At 42.2% G+C, this 16,398-nt stretch overlaps 1 protein-coding gene and 1 long non-coding RNA gene across 5 annotated transcripts in view; both read left to right on the forward strand.

The window, feature by feature from the left end:
• Window positions 1-9,397, forward strand: part of LOC119032686 — a 61,978-nt gene extending 52,581 nt beyond the window's left edge. For both annotated transcript variants that reach the window (XR_005079004.1, XR_005079005.1), the window contains one exon: window positions 5,309-9,397. This is a non-coding gene — a long non-coding RNA (uncharacterized LOC119032686). The remainder of the gene's footprint in view (window positions 1-5,308) is intronic.
• A 4,415-nt stretch (window positions 9,398-13,812) lies between these two features.
• net1 (neuroepithelial cell transforming 1) overlaps window positions 13,813-16,398 on the forward strand; it is a 33,166-nt gene continuing 30,580 nt past the window's right edge. The window contains exon 1 of one of the 3 annotated variants that reach the window (XM_037121948.1): window positions 13,813-14,078. In XM_037121948.1, the coding sequence (XP_036977843.1) occupies window positions 13,936-14,078 (143 nt within the window). In that variant the 5' untranslated portion in view covers window positions 13,813-13,935. The remainder of the gene's footprint in view (window positions 14,079-16,398) is intronic. The other 2 variants (XM_037121949.1, XM_037121950.1) reach the window with 2 other exon arrangements.

Consider the following 16,398-nt stretch of genomic DNA (forward strand, 5'->3'; position numbering starts at 1 on the left):
TTTTTCTTTGAAAAAAAGGCATGACACATGTCATGACATGCAAAACCAACGCCCATTGTTGCCTCTGATTGGCTTGCCCTGGCAGCACTTCACAGAGTGGGTGGGACTTTGTGCCAAGGAAGGCAGTGCTCATACGGCACAAGCACCTCATGGACAACCCTCCTGCAATCCCCCGAACGCGCCAGCCCAACCATAGCCATATTTGAGCGTGTACATGTCGGATATAGATGCATCTACAGACACGACCTACATGTTCACGTGTTCATGCCTAAGTGTTAATACCTCTGAAGTTCCTGTGGTGTTGACCGAAAATGTAAGCTTTTGTTCTTTAAAAAATAAACTTGAGTTGAGAGGCAAATTTCTGCTTGCATGTGAATTTTTTGTAGGTATTATTACCTACCTGTTTTGTTTCATGTTTTTATTGAATGCTGAGTAAATGAAATGAGTATAATGAGTATAAGTAGTTGCTAAAGTTGATTTTTTTTTTGCAGTAGTTTTACAAACCACATTTCACCAGGGGTAGAAATGTCGTTTGTTCAAACAGAAAAATGTGCCATCTGAATTGCACATTCATGCTTTTAAGGTGACAAATGGTCCTCAACACAAACTTTCTACTACCTACTTACTACTAAGTCAACAGACACAGAGCAACACTAGCACTCATTTTGAGCTGCGTTTGTTTGCACATGATGACCCTACATTAACTCACTGTACATTTTAACTGTGTTTTTGGTTTCCCAAGATAAATATCTTGCTTTTCAACTACAAAGTGTTCCACTGTGTACACCAGTCCAGTTGCTAATGATGTCTATTAATCCGTTAAGAGCCAGATGGGTAGTGTTCAGTGGCTTTGTCAGAACTGAAAACAGCTGCCCACCACCTCTGGATGTTGACAGGTGTGAGGGTGAAACAAAACAGTCAAGAACTGTAACGATGAGTGGATAGATGCTGACACCCGACATGCCAGGACTCTGTGGAGCTCTGGAGGGCTCAGTCTCAGTCGGTTTGTCACAATGACTTACACCATTTATATCACAGATGCAACAAAGATCTATTGTTCTTCTAAAATGATTATTTGAGCAGTTTTCAGAGGACGATGAGAGCAGTGATAAGGGCAGTGAGCAATCTTTTTAATCTTTTTATCATCCAATCTCTCATGTTCAATGAATGGACACACTAGTTAGGATTGCAACGGATCATCGCAGTCTGGTATCATTCACATGGAGCCCTCATCGTGTGTGTTGCTTATTTGAATGTGCCCTGTGTTAAATGTCTCCATATCAGTGCTGTATTGCGTTACGCTCCTGTCAATCGTCTGACGTCCATTATGAGATATGGAAGTCTCCTCCAGGAAATGATGCTCACCAAACATGCTGTCTCAAACACTGATTTGTCACACTCATGTCATCTGGGGTGTCTTTGTTTAGCACGACAGCAGTTAATTACAAGCTACGGTAGGTTTGAAACCAAGCCATGAAACACGGGTTGAGAAAAACTGCTTATAGCGTGAAATGCTGAATCGACAAAGGCCACAGTAAACTGTAGAATACACTGTTATTCTCCATAAGTGTGTCTCTGCCTGTCCAGTTTCTTTGTCAGCTATGTGTCAGCTGAGCGCGTGTGTGTGCGCGTGTGTGACTTAAAGTATCGCCATCCTCCTTAGTCTAGATTGATGCTCTCCACTGCCGCCATCAGCAACGCTTCCATTAGCATAACTCTGCACGCCGCGGCTCACGCCTGCCTCCCTCTGGGCTTTTACTCTGCAAGACCTCCGCCTGAACCACATCACTGACGCACATTAACGCACACAGGGCCCGAGGCTTTACACAGCAATACAGCATGAGTAGCTTTATGGTAATGTCTTCACAGCAGTGGGCTGTCTCCGAGCCTGACATCCATCCATAATTTCAGACATTGGTTAGTAAGTAATACAGGGCCCTATAGTCAAAAGTAATGTGGGATAACAAACTGTGTCCAATGGAACTGTCCCCAGAGGCAGGCCATTATGTTTGCTGAAAACCCACCGATTTTTTGTCACTGTTTGATTTAGTCTTGAGTGTGATGCATTTTGGGCCTCGGCCTTGATGCCGCTATATTGAAATGATTGAGATGGCCTTTTTAACATAAATTAGGTCTATTGATTCAGCAGACCACCTCATTTGGTAAGATTTGGAGGGATGATGCATTCCATTTTGATTTTATAATGCTGCTCTGATGGGGGCACTGGAACTACAGGTTAAGATTTTAAAGTCAAATACGATGCCACTGAAACAGAAACTGATTTGTCAATTAATTGGAAGCATGATGCATTTTCAAATGCAGCATTTTCACTTGTCTGATGGTGGCACTATTCATTCAAAAAACACATCATCCCATCATCACATGTTTAAGATAATAGCGGCACTTGGGGCTTTTTCCAGATGAAAAAGATGTGAGCATCCCTCTATCGGCCAACTTCATTGATCAAACTGGCTGCCCCGATTGTACAGTAGCAACTGTCCTGCAGTTGCTTTGCTTGGCTGACGGTGGCCTGTGTTACACGATAATGATAAATGGTTTGTTACTTTACAAGTGTCCAACAGTTTCCATGGACTACTTCCTGGATTGGCTCTGAGTAACAAACCATCTGGCACATCAGGTTAAGAAAACTGCATGTAACAATGAGGACAGACAAAATATTTAAAAGCCCAGATGTGTAATCTATTTTTTATAAGATTGTAGCATCTTTCAACTTATTCTGTCAGCTTAAAGCAACATTTATTGATTTTCTTTGGCCACTTGGGAGAAGCATAACAAGCAGTTAATACAACATAGACATATTAGCAGTCGATAAAGTAGCCATCACAAATGTATTATCTAAGACTTGTCTATATACACATCCAGCAGATACAGACCAAGTCCGGCATTCATAGCTAATATGAGTCACCATGATCAGCCCTGTTCATATTATGCATTCGTCATTCGTCTCTGTAGAATTACTGCTTATCGCAGCTTTAAGTTTTGTTAGTATACATTTGACAATCACTGCAAAAATATATAGAGGCTACACTTGTACTTCATCGACACTACGACCAAGGGAAGGCAAAATCATACATATTAACATCCTGCATTTAAGGTGCAATAAGATTGGCCACCTTGGCCAAAACAAAAAGGGGGCAGCATATCACTAGAGTAACTGCTAACTGTGGTCTGTAGCTCCAATAAGCTAGTTAACTCAGTTAGCTGTGCAAGTAGCGGTATGGACTAGGACCTCGGGGACCAGGGGAGTGTTCGCGTGAGCTTTGGACTGGGCCGCTTTAGCTGGTTAGAGTGTCAACTTTAGGAAATATTTCTGTAACATAAGTGTAATAAGTAGATATCAGTATGTCATAAGTGCTTTTTCCTCATATTTATAGTGTGCGTGTGTGTGCATGTGTGTGTGTGTTTTAAGCCCTCTGTTTCAGGACCCAATCACCAACTCATTAGTCTAATACAGATGATCAAGGGGGCTGTGTCTTTCCACACTGCGCTAATGTTAGTCTGAACACAGCCGTGGTCATCTCTGCCGTCACCGCCACACGGTCAGTTGAATGCAGCTAGCAGCTTTGCCAGCCACTGTATGGTTTTTGCTATTGCCACTGATTGGCCCACGGCCTGGTGGTGTATGCTATCAGTCAGTGAAAGGGCTCATTGTAGAGCGGAACAGGCATTTGAAGTCGGATAACAATCTGAGCCGGTGCACTTTACACACACACCTACACACACATTCTCCCCCACAGTGCAGACAGCTGCACACCGTGGCTACTCTGCCAATGCTCAAGGGCTGGGCTTGTTTCAACCTTCACTCTTTTTTTAACCCATGAAAATGAAAAAAAAATCATCCTTGGTTACAGTAGTTTATTTTATTGAGGGTGGTATATTGGTTCAATCAATAATGACAGCTCAGCAGTGACTGCTCTGTGATTCACCGTCTGTGAATACACGCCGTTGAGTCCATCAAGCATATTCACTTCTCCATGTCGATGTCAAGCCAAGCTCTAATTTTCCCGGAACAGATACATATGAACAATAAGATGGCTCACAGGGGGGAGGTTTCCTGACGGGAAAGGAGGTTCAGTATCAGGTCAGCAACCCTGAGGTGCCGGATCTGTCTGAAAAGCTGCCTGTTTGAGGAGCGATCCACTGGTAGACTTCAGAGGAGCCACAAAGCAGAGGGTGATTAATGGTTTTTAATACTGCACATGCGACTGAGTCTTCCTTCTCTCTTACAGGAGCAATTGGATGGTGTTTTCATTCCACTGCATTACTGCGCATACCTCCTCTAGGCAATGCATGTTATATTCACGGGCAACAAATATGATGGCCATTCAAGGCAGAAATTTCTCTCATTTTACTAGAAAAATCAAAGCCAAACGTGTTATTACAGATCCAATCGTCTCTGTAGTTTCCCCATAATCTAATTATCAATATTACCTTACAATAAAAACCTCCCTCGGGTGGATGTCCTCGGGCACAAATCCTGACAAACATGTGGTTCATGGTCTCAGATGTTGTGTGTTAATATCTGACATGAAAACACTTGAGATTTCCCACGAGCAGGGATTTTGCCTCTCCTACATCAGCATGGATGTTAAAGTGTAAATCCAGTTGAGGGCAGCAGAGAGTCAGGGGTTTTGTGATAAGGAACATGGCGATGAACGTCGTTTCCGGCACTGTTGGATGTCTTCCGTTGTTCAAACTGTCTTGTCAGCATCCATGCATGCTGACGCTAAAAACACGCGCACGGCACAACATGACAACTTGTTACGTTTGGACAGCAGAATATCCCGTTTGATTATCAGCCGCTCACACACACACACACACACACACACACACACACACACTTGTACGCCGATCACTCACTCCCCATTTCTCACCTGAGGGGGTGCAATGATGCAGCCTGCGGCAGCTGGTCGGGGCAGCGGTGCCGCGGTGTGACTAATAGATGGTGCTAAATGGCGTGAACATCCTGGATTGATGCCGCTGCTCCCCCTCCTACACTCAACTCCCCGTCCCTCCATCCATATAGCCATTCACTTATGCATCCTCTCCTCCAGATGAACTGCTGTACAGCTCACAAGGAATCCGTAGTTCACGATGATTCCGAAATGACACAGCTTTGACCCTGAGAAATATAAGTTATGAAAGGAGCCCAATTATCTGTTCAGTGGGGTCCCGCACCATGACTCAGCGGAACCAGAATCAAGGAACAAAAAAAAAGAAGAATTCTTATATAAATATTTCAATCGTCATCATTTAACGTCACGTCTACCTCTCTGTCTCTCTACAGGCAAAGAGGCAGCATGGACGGATGGACGGAGCAGCAGGGAGGATGACATCACCGTCACCCGTGGGAGCCAGAGCCTGCCATTCATGCCAGCAGTGTGTGCGCGTTTGTGAGTGTGTGTGTGGGAGCCTCTGTCTCTACGTGTCACTTCCTGGGAGAGAATAGGACAGGAAGCCCGAGTGAGAGCCGACAACAAGCACTCGCCTCACCTCCACAAGGAAGCCTTTCTCCCTAGAGAGCAAAAAAAAGGGAGGTGTGTGTGTGTGTGTGTGTGTGTGTGTGTGTGCCTCACTCACTCCTGCATTCATACTGCAGTGGGCTGGTGTTGGTGTGGGGTTTGTGTAAGCCTCTACTGTTTCCATTTCTTTTAGTTCAAGTCTGACTTTTTTTTTTTAAACAAGAAAAAAAGAAAAAAAAAACATTTGGACAAATCGCGATCACGTTTTCTTTAAAAGACTGGCGCGCACAGACTTGGCAAAAAGGCGGCATACCACCCCACCATGCAGGATAGATGCTGGTCAGACACCGGGTTACAGAGAGAAACAAAAATGAGGGGAAAAAAGACAAGAAATACATTGGAATTTTGCAAGAGGGAGCATGTGTGACGACAGAAGGACTGAGGTGTAACTGAAACCTATTTTCATCTGGTCATTACTTATTATAATTTTCTGTTAGTATCTGGTTTATGATTGTATGGAGGTGCACTTTAGAATCGAGTTCCTGCTAACAGTGAAAGCCAGAGAGTCATCTGTCACATAGGACTGACACTGCCAGAGTTTCAAATCTTTTCTTACGCCCTAATGTTAACCATGGACTGGTACTGTTTTCACCCTGGGAGTCGTGTGTGTGTGTGTGTGTATGTGTGTCATGGAGTCACCTACTGTAGCAGGAACCGTCACATATGGTTCTTAGTACTTTGCCAGTTGTTTATATGTGTTACTTATCAGAGTACATCAGGCAGCGGGGAAGCTGAAACATCTTTATCATCATTATCTTCTCACCTGGATCTGGATTTGCAGCAGCTGGACATGAAAAAAACAAACCTCGTGGAGATACCAAAATCCTTTGTTGGATTGCTTATACTATTATTATATTAGCTTTATAGTCACTCCTCTATCTGCCTTGTGCTGGAGTGTTTCCCGACTGACCTGCACCACATCGTATCTCTGCCAGTACTGACCACCCCTCCTAAACCAAGAGAGCCTCCCCTGTATCCCTGTGTGGATATACAGGCAGCCACATTGCCACAGTAACTATCTCACAATGTGGCATGGGAGCTTGTACATGCCCTGTCGCCCTCTCGTGCCCATAAGCAGAATTACAGGAGTCAGGCGGCGCGATGAAACCACATGTGACAGCATGACAAAATATTATGCCAGGGATTTAAGTGCATATCAGTGTGAGGTCAAATCTGCTCCATTAGTTTAACTATGAATCGCTGTCCAGCTCCCTCTGCTGCCCCCGCCCCGCTAAGCCGACTGTGGGATGTCATTAAACCCAGAATAATGTTCCAACCTGGGCGTGCGGATTTGTCATGCCTTCTAACACCTCTTCCTAGTGCAGGTCATCTGACACTCGACTTTCAAAACACCTGGATGGGCCGCTGGGACAATGCAGCATTTAGTGTAGCCTTGTCGCCATGACGACCTGGCCGGTTACATAAGTGCATGGCGCCGGTTCCCACAAACGGCTGCCTACAGAGGTCTTTGTGCTGTGACACGAGACACCACGCACACACAAACACACACACACACACACAGTCAGTGTTTGTACATTCCTGTAGCTGGATGTGCTCCTCTCACACAGGTGTGAGGACGGCAAAACAATGAGCCACTTTAGCCAGCCATTTAATCTGAGGTTTCAATTCAGATTTCTCTCCTAGCAAGTGGTGAGAATTTGCAAGCTTGGTGGTTCACTTTGCACTCAGTGTAATTAGGCTCAGCATTTTTCCTGATTCTGCTCATTGATTCAGACTCATTTGAAATTCCCCCAGTCAACTAATCTCACTAATTGTCTAAAGCTGGACGGTAACCGTGCGTTACGTCGTGTTGACTCACTTCATGTTTTAATCTGCCTCTCTGACCAACATAAGAATTGAACCCCTGGTCAGTTTTGTTAAAGAGATATTAACGGTGTAAATTTGATCCATGGTCTAACACGCCGTGACACCGAGTAAGACCCCCCCTTGAAAGATCAAGTTTGCAGATTGCTAGTTTACGTAGTTTTAGCAACCTCAGAAATGAACGCACGATAATAATATATTGCAGTATATACCTCCACCAACAAACCACCATCAAAAAGCCACAAATACTGCTCAGAATAGCACCAAACTTCAGCAACAGTACAAATAGGGTCGCAGCACATAGTTCGAGGCATCATACGTCTGCTAGCTTAACCAGAGTTCTATTGTAAAGTGAACACAACTCACCACTCTCCTGCAGCAGCTTCCTGTTGTGGGGAAGTCCCTGTGAGTTGACTGCAGGATTAAACAACTCAAAGTGGCAATATAAACCATTTTGAAATCAGCTTTAAAAAAATTTATTAAAAATTGTCATCGGAATGTGAATGAACAGCAGTTTTGACATTATAAATGTATTGTGCAGAAATATCTGCTCAATTTAGCATGTTAACCAGCTAGCGCTAACACTCCCGCTTGCTGCATGCCCAACTGAGCCAACGAGCTAAGGCAGCTACAAATAGCAACACGTAATGGTTACTCTGGCAATATGCAGCCCTTTATTTGTTTTGAGTATGAATTTGAAAGCGGGCCAATTCTTTCATATTGCACCTTTAACGAAATCGTCCACAGGATTGTGTAAGCCATCGAGAGAGGCAGGGAAGATCTGATGTTTCACACTTAGAATCCGCTCACAAATGGCCAGTAAAAAAGTGGTACATTTACAGTACATGTATACTACTACACATTGTTACATAGTATATATATTGTTACTGAAAATTGCTCTGACAAGCCCTCTCGCTGATTTGCTGGGACCCATAATCATGTTCGTCGGGAGTGTTGTGGCATGAGAAAGGTGTGTCACTGTTACGTGAACAGGCGTGGGTCATGCGTCCATCCGTACCTGCAGGACAGGTACAATGAGTTGCATTCAGCGTCACATAGCTTTAGCTCAGGGGATGCCAAGTGAGCTATTGTTGGAGTCAAGGGTGTGTGCAGCAGTATCATAAGCGTGCGTACATGCATAAACACATTCATTCACAGGGGCTCTGTTGTGCGGTTATTCTTCTGTCTTCTTGCCTGTAGGATCAATGGCAGCGTCGATAAGGCTGTAAGTACCCAAAAATGGCTGAGCACACATTACCATACACTGGATGTTTTAAAGAACGCCACGCGTCAGTATGCAGCTGACAACACCTCTCCTGAATTTGTCCATATACAGGCGTTGCTTGTCATGGACTGTCATCCTCATTTGTTGTGATGTCTCCTCTGTTTGAATTCCTCTCTTCTGCCGGAGGCGAATTTTCACGTACCAGCCGTCCGTGTCACTGCGCTGCCATGACAACCACGCTCATGTTTAAGGCAGTCTCTGAATAAGAAGCGCTGTCATGTTTACTCCTTCCCTGACAGAACAGCTCATCATCCGACTGACCCACGGATGGACATACTGCAGCGAGGACGTCAGTAGGAAAAAAAAGTATGACTCAACTAACTTGACTACCTGTGATGTCGCATCTGTTTTTGAAGTGTGGCTGAATGCCTTTTCACGGCTTTGTGGTTGCTTTACTGTCATGACTGCCTCTGCCAATGAGGCTTCTGCCTGTGTCCTTTGGTCGGTTGGTTTGTCAGCAGGATTACACTAAAACTGTTTTACAGATTTGCGCTCAACTTGGATGGAGGATGGGTCTCAGCCAAGAATAGACCCCATTAATTTGAGGCAGTGTGCATCCAGATAGAGAGACAGATCCAGGAATCTCTGCTCGCTTTCTTTAACATGGTGAGGTGGGGCGTTTACGTTAATGTCCCAGGAAATCATGCATGGATCTGGATGTTGAAAACATTAGGCACATAGGCGGCTGGTATCTATGAATGTGTGCAATTTGATGCTGATTGAAATAAAAATCAGGATCTACGGATTTTGATATGTTTTATTTTGTTATATTGGAGCAGGCTTGATTGAATTAAAGATGATTCTTTGGCCTTGGCTGAAGTATCTTCTAGCTGTGCGCTTTTGACAAAGAATATGTCTCAATATTTACTGTATGTTATCTGGTTTATTATTAGTAGTAGTAGAAATTTGTAGCACTAGCACTAATGGTAATGTTAGCGTTATCGTATTGTTCTTTTAAGGGTTAGAATTCCTTCTTGACCTTGGAAATTGTAGTTTGCCAACCTGGTGTCAACCTGGAAACGCCGTTTTACTCTGTTGCAAAAAGTGACGCTGCCCAGCTCCGTCTCGACATCTGACCTGGACTCCTCCTCAGCGTTGGGTTCATCTGACCTTTCAGAACCAGCATAGGCAGGAAAGCTAACGTTAACTCTGACAAGTGACAGCTGTACACCTCTTACGTGAGAAAGCTAACATCACAGCTACCTGCCAGTTCATTAGTGCTGACTGATGGAGATGGAGTCCAGTGAGATCCGTGCTCCAGCGCTGACACAGCAACGAAACCAACCACGGTATGGATTTTTTGAGTCAGCGGAGCACCGGACTACAAGGAAATCACCTCTTCTATTTCACATCATTTCTCTCTTTTTTTTTCTTTTTTTAAAATTTATTACCCAAAACCAAAATGAACATAAGCAGACAATCCCTAGTCGCATCATTCAAAATCACCTCCTTAAAATGTAACTGTTCTTGAACCCTTACAATTGCAGCCGTGATCCTGGTCTCTTCTAAAAGGTAAGTAAATGAGGAATTCATTGACACCACTCAACATGAGTTAGTGATATTTGGACGTTTTAGTGTTTCACTTGATTGTTTATTCTGTGACATATTTGAATTTTTACTTTGTTATTATTTTTGGTCCCTAAAAGTAACATTTCATAGGAACATTTCATTTGACTTTTGTTGCATATACATGCACATGCATATATGGACCCATACTCAAATATCCCTTACAAATTTTAAGTTGTGCATTTTGTATTGAGAATCCTGAGGCTATGTGCTGGTAAAGGATGAACATGTCAAGCATGAGTTATCCCAAATAATCCCATCCCAAAAGAGGTACCAAACCTTCATTATCACATCACTCCCTGCCGTTGGTTCATCTCACCGCTGCAGCTGTGATCCAACAACTAAAAACGTCTTCCCCCAGAAGCTGGTTTCATGTGGTGGTTTAGATGTGTGTTCCCGTTGTCTAGCACCATTTGAAATCAGTGTTCTTGAGGACAGGAGGACAGCTCCGGCAGTGAGTTAGCCTCGGAACGACGAGTGCAGGACATCCCCTTTCCTCCTCCGTCCTCCTCTTTCCCCACTAAAAGATAACTGATTTCTTCTGGTGCTTAGAGCCCCACTGCAGCCTTCTAGCACCATTTGAAATCGGTTATAAAACTGTGGATCAAAGCATTTGTGAGTCGTCGGCAAAACGCAGGACAGGCAGAAGAAAGAAACCACTGGCTCTTTGTTTCCTGACCCAAGCTGGAGAAGATCAATCAAGAGTGTGAAGGATACTCGTGGCTGTTGTTTATTTTTTTCCAGTTGACAATCTGTAAGAAATGTATTGTATCTTTTGCAACAGAGAGTTACTTATTTGTGTCATTCTCACTGCCAAAAAAAAAGTCGATGTTGACGCAGTTCCTAGTGACTACCACTGGAGGCTGACAGAAGTCACAGAATACCTCTTGTAAAGTTACTGAGTTTTTTCAGGTGAACATAAAGGCCTTTTAAAATGCATACATATGAGTACAACAATGCAGATTTCACAGTTTCAGATGTAGTTGTTATATCCTATAACTCATTCACTGTTTTCCATAGACAATGAAAATGCCATAGAACTAATGTGACATAGCACAAATTTTGTTGCAAGATGGCTACACACAACAACTGGTGATGAAACCGACCTCTGATGGAGAATTGAAAAAATAAAAAATGTGAAAACTGAACAACCCTCCACACCACATTTTCTCTCTGTTTCACAGGTCAAGTTATGTTGGAACTGAAAAACCAGAGCTGGAAAATGAAGTATGGAGATCTGTTTCACGATCTGTTTCAAGATATGATAATATTTATGCTGTTTTATTATTAATTATTAATTATTAATTATTAATTATTAATTACGTTTTACAATCTTAGAACGGTGGGCAGAGTGACACTTTGCATAGGAATTGTCAATGTTGATAGGAATACAATAGGTGTTTTCATTTTGCCCTCCGAAGAAAATAATTTGGGCACCCCTGATCTATGTCTTCCTCTCTTTCCAAAGAAACAATAATTGTGATTTGCTATGCTGATGCATAATATGTTGTGAACCTGCAACCTCGTGGCCCTAGTGTTAGGTGGAATGTAAAATTGAGTGCTGAGCCACTCACACTCAAAGGCCTGGCCTGGATGTACTGACCTCGTATGTGTGACTCTTTAGACAAACCATCTACCAAATTAATAAGAATAAACATAAAAAGCGAAAACACTATGCAAAGGTGACACTTCTTTTCTAACTGACTTCAAGCCTAGTTTGTCATTTCTATGATGCAACTTCTTGCTCCCCATTCACGGATGCCACTTTTTCTGCAATAATCACATGACGTCCTGGCTGATTAATCGGTTTAGCTCCACTTTGTAGAGTTTGGCACATCTTGAGACGCTGTAAACTCACAATAACTCACTTTTTATGGCCACTTAGGGGCAGCAGAAACAAGCTGGAGACTCCACTCGTGGTAACAGTGTTCAAGTTGATATGGAGAACCGTAGGTGCATACAGGTGCTTATTCATACATCCAGCAGTTATGGGGTGGTAAGTAAAGGTCTAATATTTACTCTGTTTTAGCCCTTAATAAAATCCTGTGGGAAATTTCGTGCTCTTTAGCTACTAAACGTACCACTCACCAACTATTTGCTAACCGTATCCAGTGGCTTTTTAGAGTTTGTTTTCTCTGAAAGCAGCAGACTGCCTCAGACAAAAAGGACACTGTGAGAGCGGTGTAAGTGAACCAAAACAGCAAAGCTGGGGCTTTAGATATTAAACATAAAAAGAACAATGTGCAGAATGCCCCCTGTCAGTGTTAAGTTATTATATACTACAGTATGTAATTGATGCACTGGTATATGACATTACATTACATTTAATTACCGGATACAAAAATAAACTCTGCACAAACTCTGAAAGTAAAGCAATATGGTCTTTGCAAGCATCTTTCAAATGCCAGAGTGTTTTATTTGAAGACACTTCAGCATGTGGACAATGGAAGTCAGGAATACTAAATACCCTGTAATCAGATGCCTATGAAATACTAATATAGAAAGCTGTCTGTTAAGAATGCAGATTTGTGATTTGTAGTACAATTGGGCAAAATTGGGCTTGTAATCTCTGCCACTTGAAGTCTCTCAATCAAAATAAAACAAAAGATTCAAGCTACATTATGTGGGATCATGGGAGCTATTGTCTTCATTGTTAAAAAACCACAAGTGATGAAAATCTTTGTCACTCAGGCAGAGATGTTCATAGATAAGGTAATGGATTACATTTTTATTCGCTTGTGTTTAACCACATTTGCTGACTTCCTTCCACACTGTCTGAATCTTTCCCAGAAGTCACAGTGAGAGGCGATCAAATGAAATGCACCATGACCATGGATATATTTCTCTGTTCAACATTGTTGGAAACATTTGGGATACTGAGAGTACACAATTTGAAATATATAACAAAGGTCTAGATGTTTTCAAACATTTTAATGCACAAATGCTACATATAATACTTTAAGCAGTACAGCACTGAAGGGAATGTATCAAGGTACATACTTTTCACCACACTCATCATGCATGCAGGCAATACTTTATCCTGTATTCTGCAGTGATTCACACATTTTATCAATCATGAAAAGTGGGCTCACCTGGTTGGTCTTCACAAACTATTGCTCATTTTAACCTCATGAATGCAACTTCTTATTTACAAATACATAATGCAGTATGTACATTGTAATTTCTATGAATCATATACACGTATGTACAAAGGTGTGTTCATAAAATAATGTTGTTTTGTGTGTTTTTTCCAATATCCTTTCTTTTCGAGTGATATTCAAGAAGCAGGTACTACTTTTCCTCAGTCTTATTTGGAAAGTATTTGTCTTTGTTTTTCTGTGAATAAACAGGAATAGAAATTATTTAATTAAACAAATTATAGTCATAAATGTAATATATTTTTCATGGAGTAAGTGGAAAGGTTTATTAATACTATTAATCTTTATATAAACTGCATTATAATCACTCCTAACAGTGGACTAGAATATTCCCAGACATACCAGCCCTGACGTTGAACCACCCTGGCCCCGCCCATTTAGCGTAATCCCCTAACAACGAGTTATTCTGTTCTCCTCTCATTGGTCGAAATTTGGATTTCCGCCATATTCAAAAAAAAAAAAGTAGAAATCACGAGCTCCTTGCTATTGTGGTAAGAGTTATTGTTATTATCCATTTCATTAACCCGGAGCTGAACACCACGGGCCTGAGGCGTTACAAATGGGTGAAACAGGTGAAAACCAAGCTCCCGCTACGACCTCAGAGAAACCCAAAAGACAACCGAGCTTCAGGAACTTGAAGAGGAAGCGTTCAGCTGATGAAGAAGAGTCTCCCCTCGAGAACAACAACAGAGGTTTGAGACGGTGAGTCCACGATTTCTGCCGAGACTCAAACTCAAACCACCAGACTGGTCTGTTGGTTTCTGGACAGCGTTTATAACGTTAAGTTAGTTGAGCTAACGGTATAAACATGCTATAGCAGACGCAGTGCAGCCTCGCGCATTGCTGCGTTATTGGAAAACGGTTTATTTTCTTTATACTGAAGGATTGTAACTGTGACTTAGTACGATAAGTCATTTCAAACAAGCACTGGAATACCGTTAATACACATAATGCGTTCTCCATTGTGTCAAACTCTGTGCTCTGCTACTTTCTACTCTGCTACTTGTGGCTGCGTCAAAATGCCACAAGATGGCAGAAGAGGGCCACTGTCGGTCCTCCTGTGGCCTCTGCGGCTTGTCCTCTCCTCATCCATCAATGTGTGTTACCCTGTGGGCTTGATTCTGCAACATTATCATCATCGTCGGCAGCTTTGGCTTTGTGATGTTTTTATCATGTCTGCTTCAGCTGATAACAATATGTGGTTGAATTCTTAGCACATATTTAGCCAGGACAGTATCAATTCACAGCCAATATTCATTCAAGATTCCAAAAAAAATGTTGTCCATTAATCCATCCAATTTTCCGGAAGGTGAATCTTATTACATACTGGATTTCCTTTAAGTTTGTCAGTGATGGAAATTCATCCTTGGCTGGTGTATGGCTCTTGTAAAAATACAGTATAGTACAAATGAGGACGTCATATGAGTATCATAAGAAGACAGAGCCTATTCTTAAACTTTAAAGACACTTTACAACAAGTCAGTTTCAAAATCAGCTGTAACATTAATTCTTCACCATACAATCTTGTCTTTTGAGGAATGATATCACCGATATCATTTGTGCATCTCTATTCATAATAGTTAACCTGTTGTCCAAGCAGTGTTGTCACTCTACTTCTGTGTATAACTACAGACATGAGCAGAGACTGGTTATTCCGGATCCAGGTGACAACAAAGCAATTTTTGTCTCTCAAAGTAATGTCATTAATGTGACCAGTACTCAAATAGTGTCCAAGAAATCATTTATATCAATACATTGAGATATAGCTGGTAAGTTGGCGGCTACATTAATAGGAATCCGTATGCTTTGGGATAATACAACCCTGTGAATGTTTTTGTTGGACTCTTCTGAAAGGCTTTCCATGTTGTGTGCCAAAGTGCCCCAGCCCTGCCCAGTGCCCAACTGGCTCTGCAGACCAACATGGAAAAACATCACCCAATATTTGACCTCCATAACAAGGCTTATGGAAAAAAACATTAGCTGTCAGTGAGAGAAAATGTGGCTTGATTTCCCAAGTGAGACTGGCATTAAATATTAGGCTGGCAGTGGAATTTTTCTTTAGAGCAGCCTTGTTGCCAAGCACGTGCAGAAATAAATAAGTTCGATCCCATGCTTGCGAACTCAGCAGTCTAAGTTCATTGTCCATGTAAAGCTTTGTGGTGAAAACATCACGTTGAGCAGGCGGAGACAGAGTTGGAAAAAAAAATATTCTGGTGGGGTTTGTGCTTCCATAAAAATGGGAATGCTTTTCAATAAACTTGACTTCATGTAACACTTCATATGCACCCTATGAGATATTTTTTTATTTTTTTATTTTTTTTTATCAGCTGCTGCTTTTCTTGTCAGCATCACGGCACAGTGTGTGGGAGTGTGCTTTCATGCGTCTTTCATGGAATGGTAGAACACGTGGGCGAAGGTGGGGCTAATGGTAAAGTAGTTCAGTTTCAGAGTTGGCCAGCTTCAGCAAACAAGGGCAAGGCTACCTGGGATGGTAATCCACTGACTCATGAGCCACACTTCTCTTGATACAAGAGTAAGTAGAGAAATAGAATGGACCTTTGTCCCCTGGCTGGAGGCAGTGATAAATGTGTAAGGATTTCAATCACATATTCATGAAAACGTTACACTTGGAGGGGCTATCAGTTTTCAAAATGGCTCATGGGAAACATGAAGTGGATAAGTCTATATCCAGTGAGTCATTTTCTATAGAAATATTATGACCTGATCATTTCCTCAGATGTCCTAAATCACAATGCTTATTCTTTTACATTGCACACAAATTTGGTAGAAAAACAATCAGCCAGGTATTCTTGGCCATTATTAAGAGTGCTCATTCTTTTGAAGAATCGGTGTTTAGTTGTTGCTCATCCATCCAACTCACAATGAGTAAGCAGGGATTTGGTTTCTCTCTCAAGAGGATTCAAAACTGTTGATGTACAAACTGGTTGTTCAAAGGATTGAACCTGCAGGGTGATGGTATGATCACACCAGCAACAAGGCCAATGTTGGAACTTCTTCTTTT

Source organism: Acanthopagrus latus, chromosome 14 (assembly GCF_904848185.1).
Source record: "Acanthopagrus latus isolate v.2019 chromosome 14, fAcaLat1.1, whole genome shotgun sequence".
NCBI classification, from domain to species: domain Eukaryota; kingdom Metazoa; phylum Chordata; class Actinopteri; order Spariformes; family Sparidae; genus Acanthopagrus; species Acanthopagrus latus.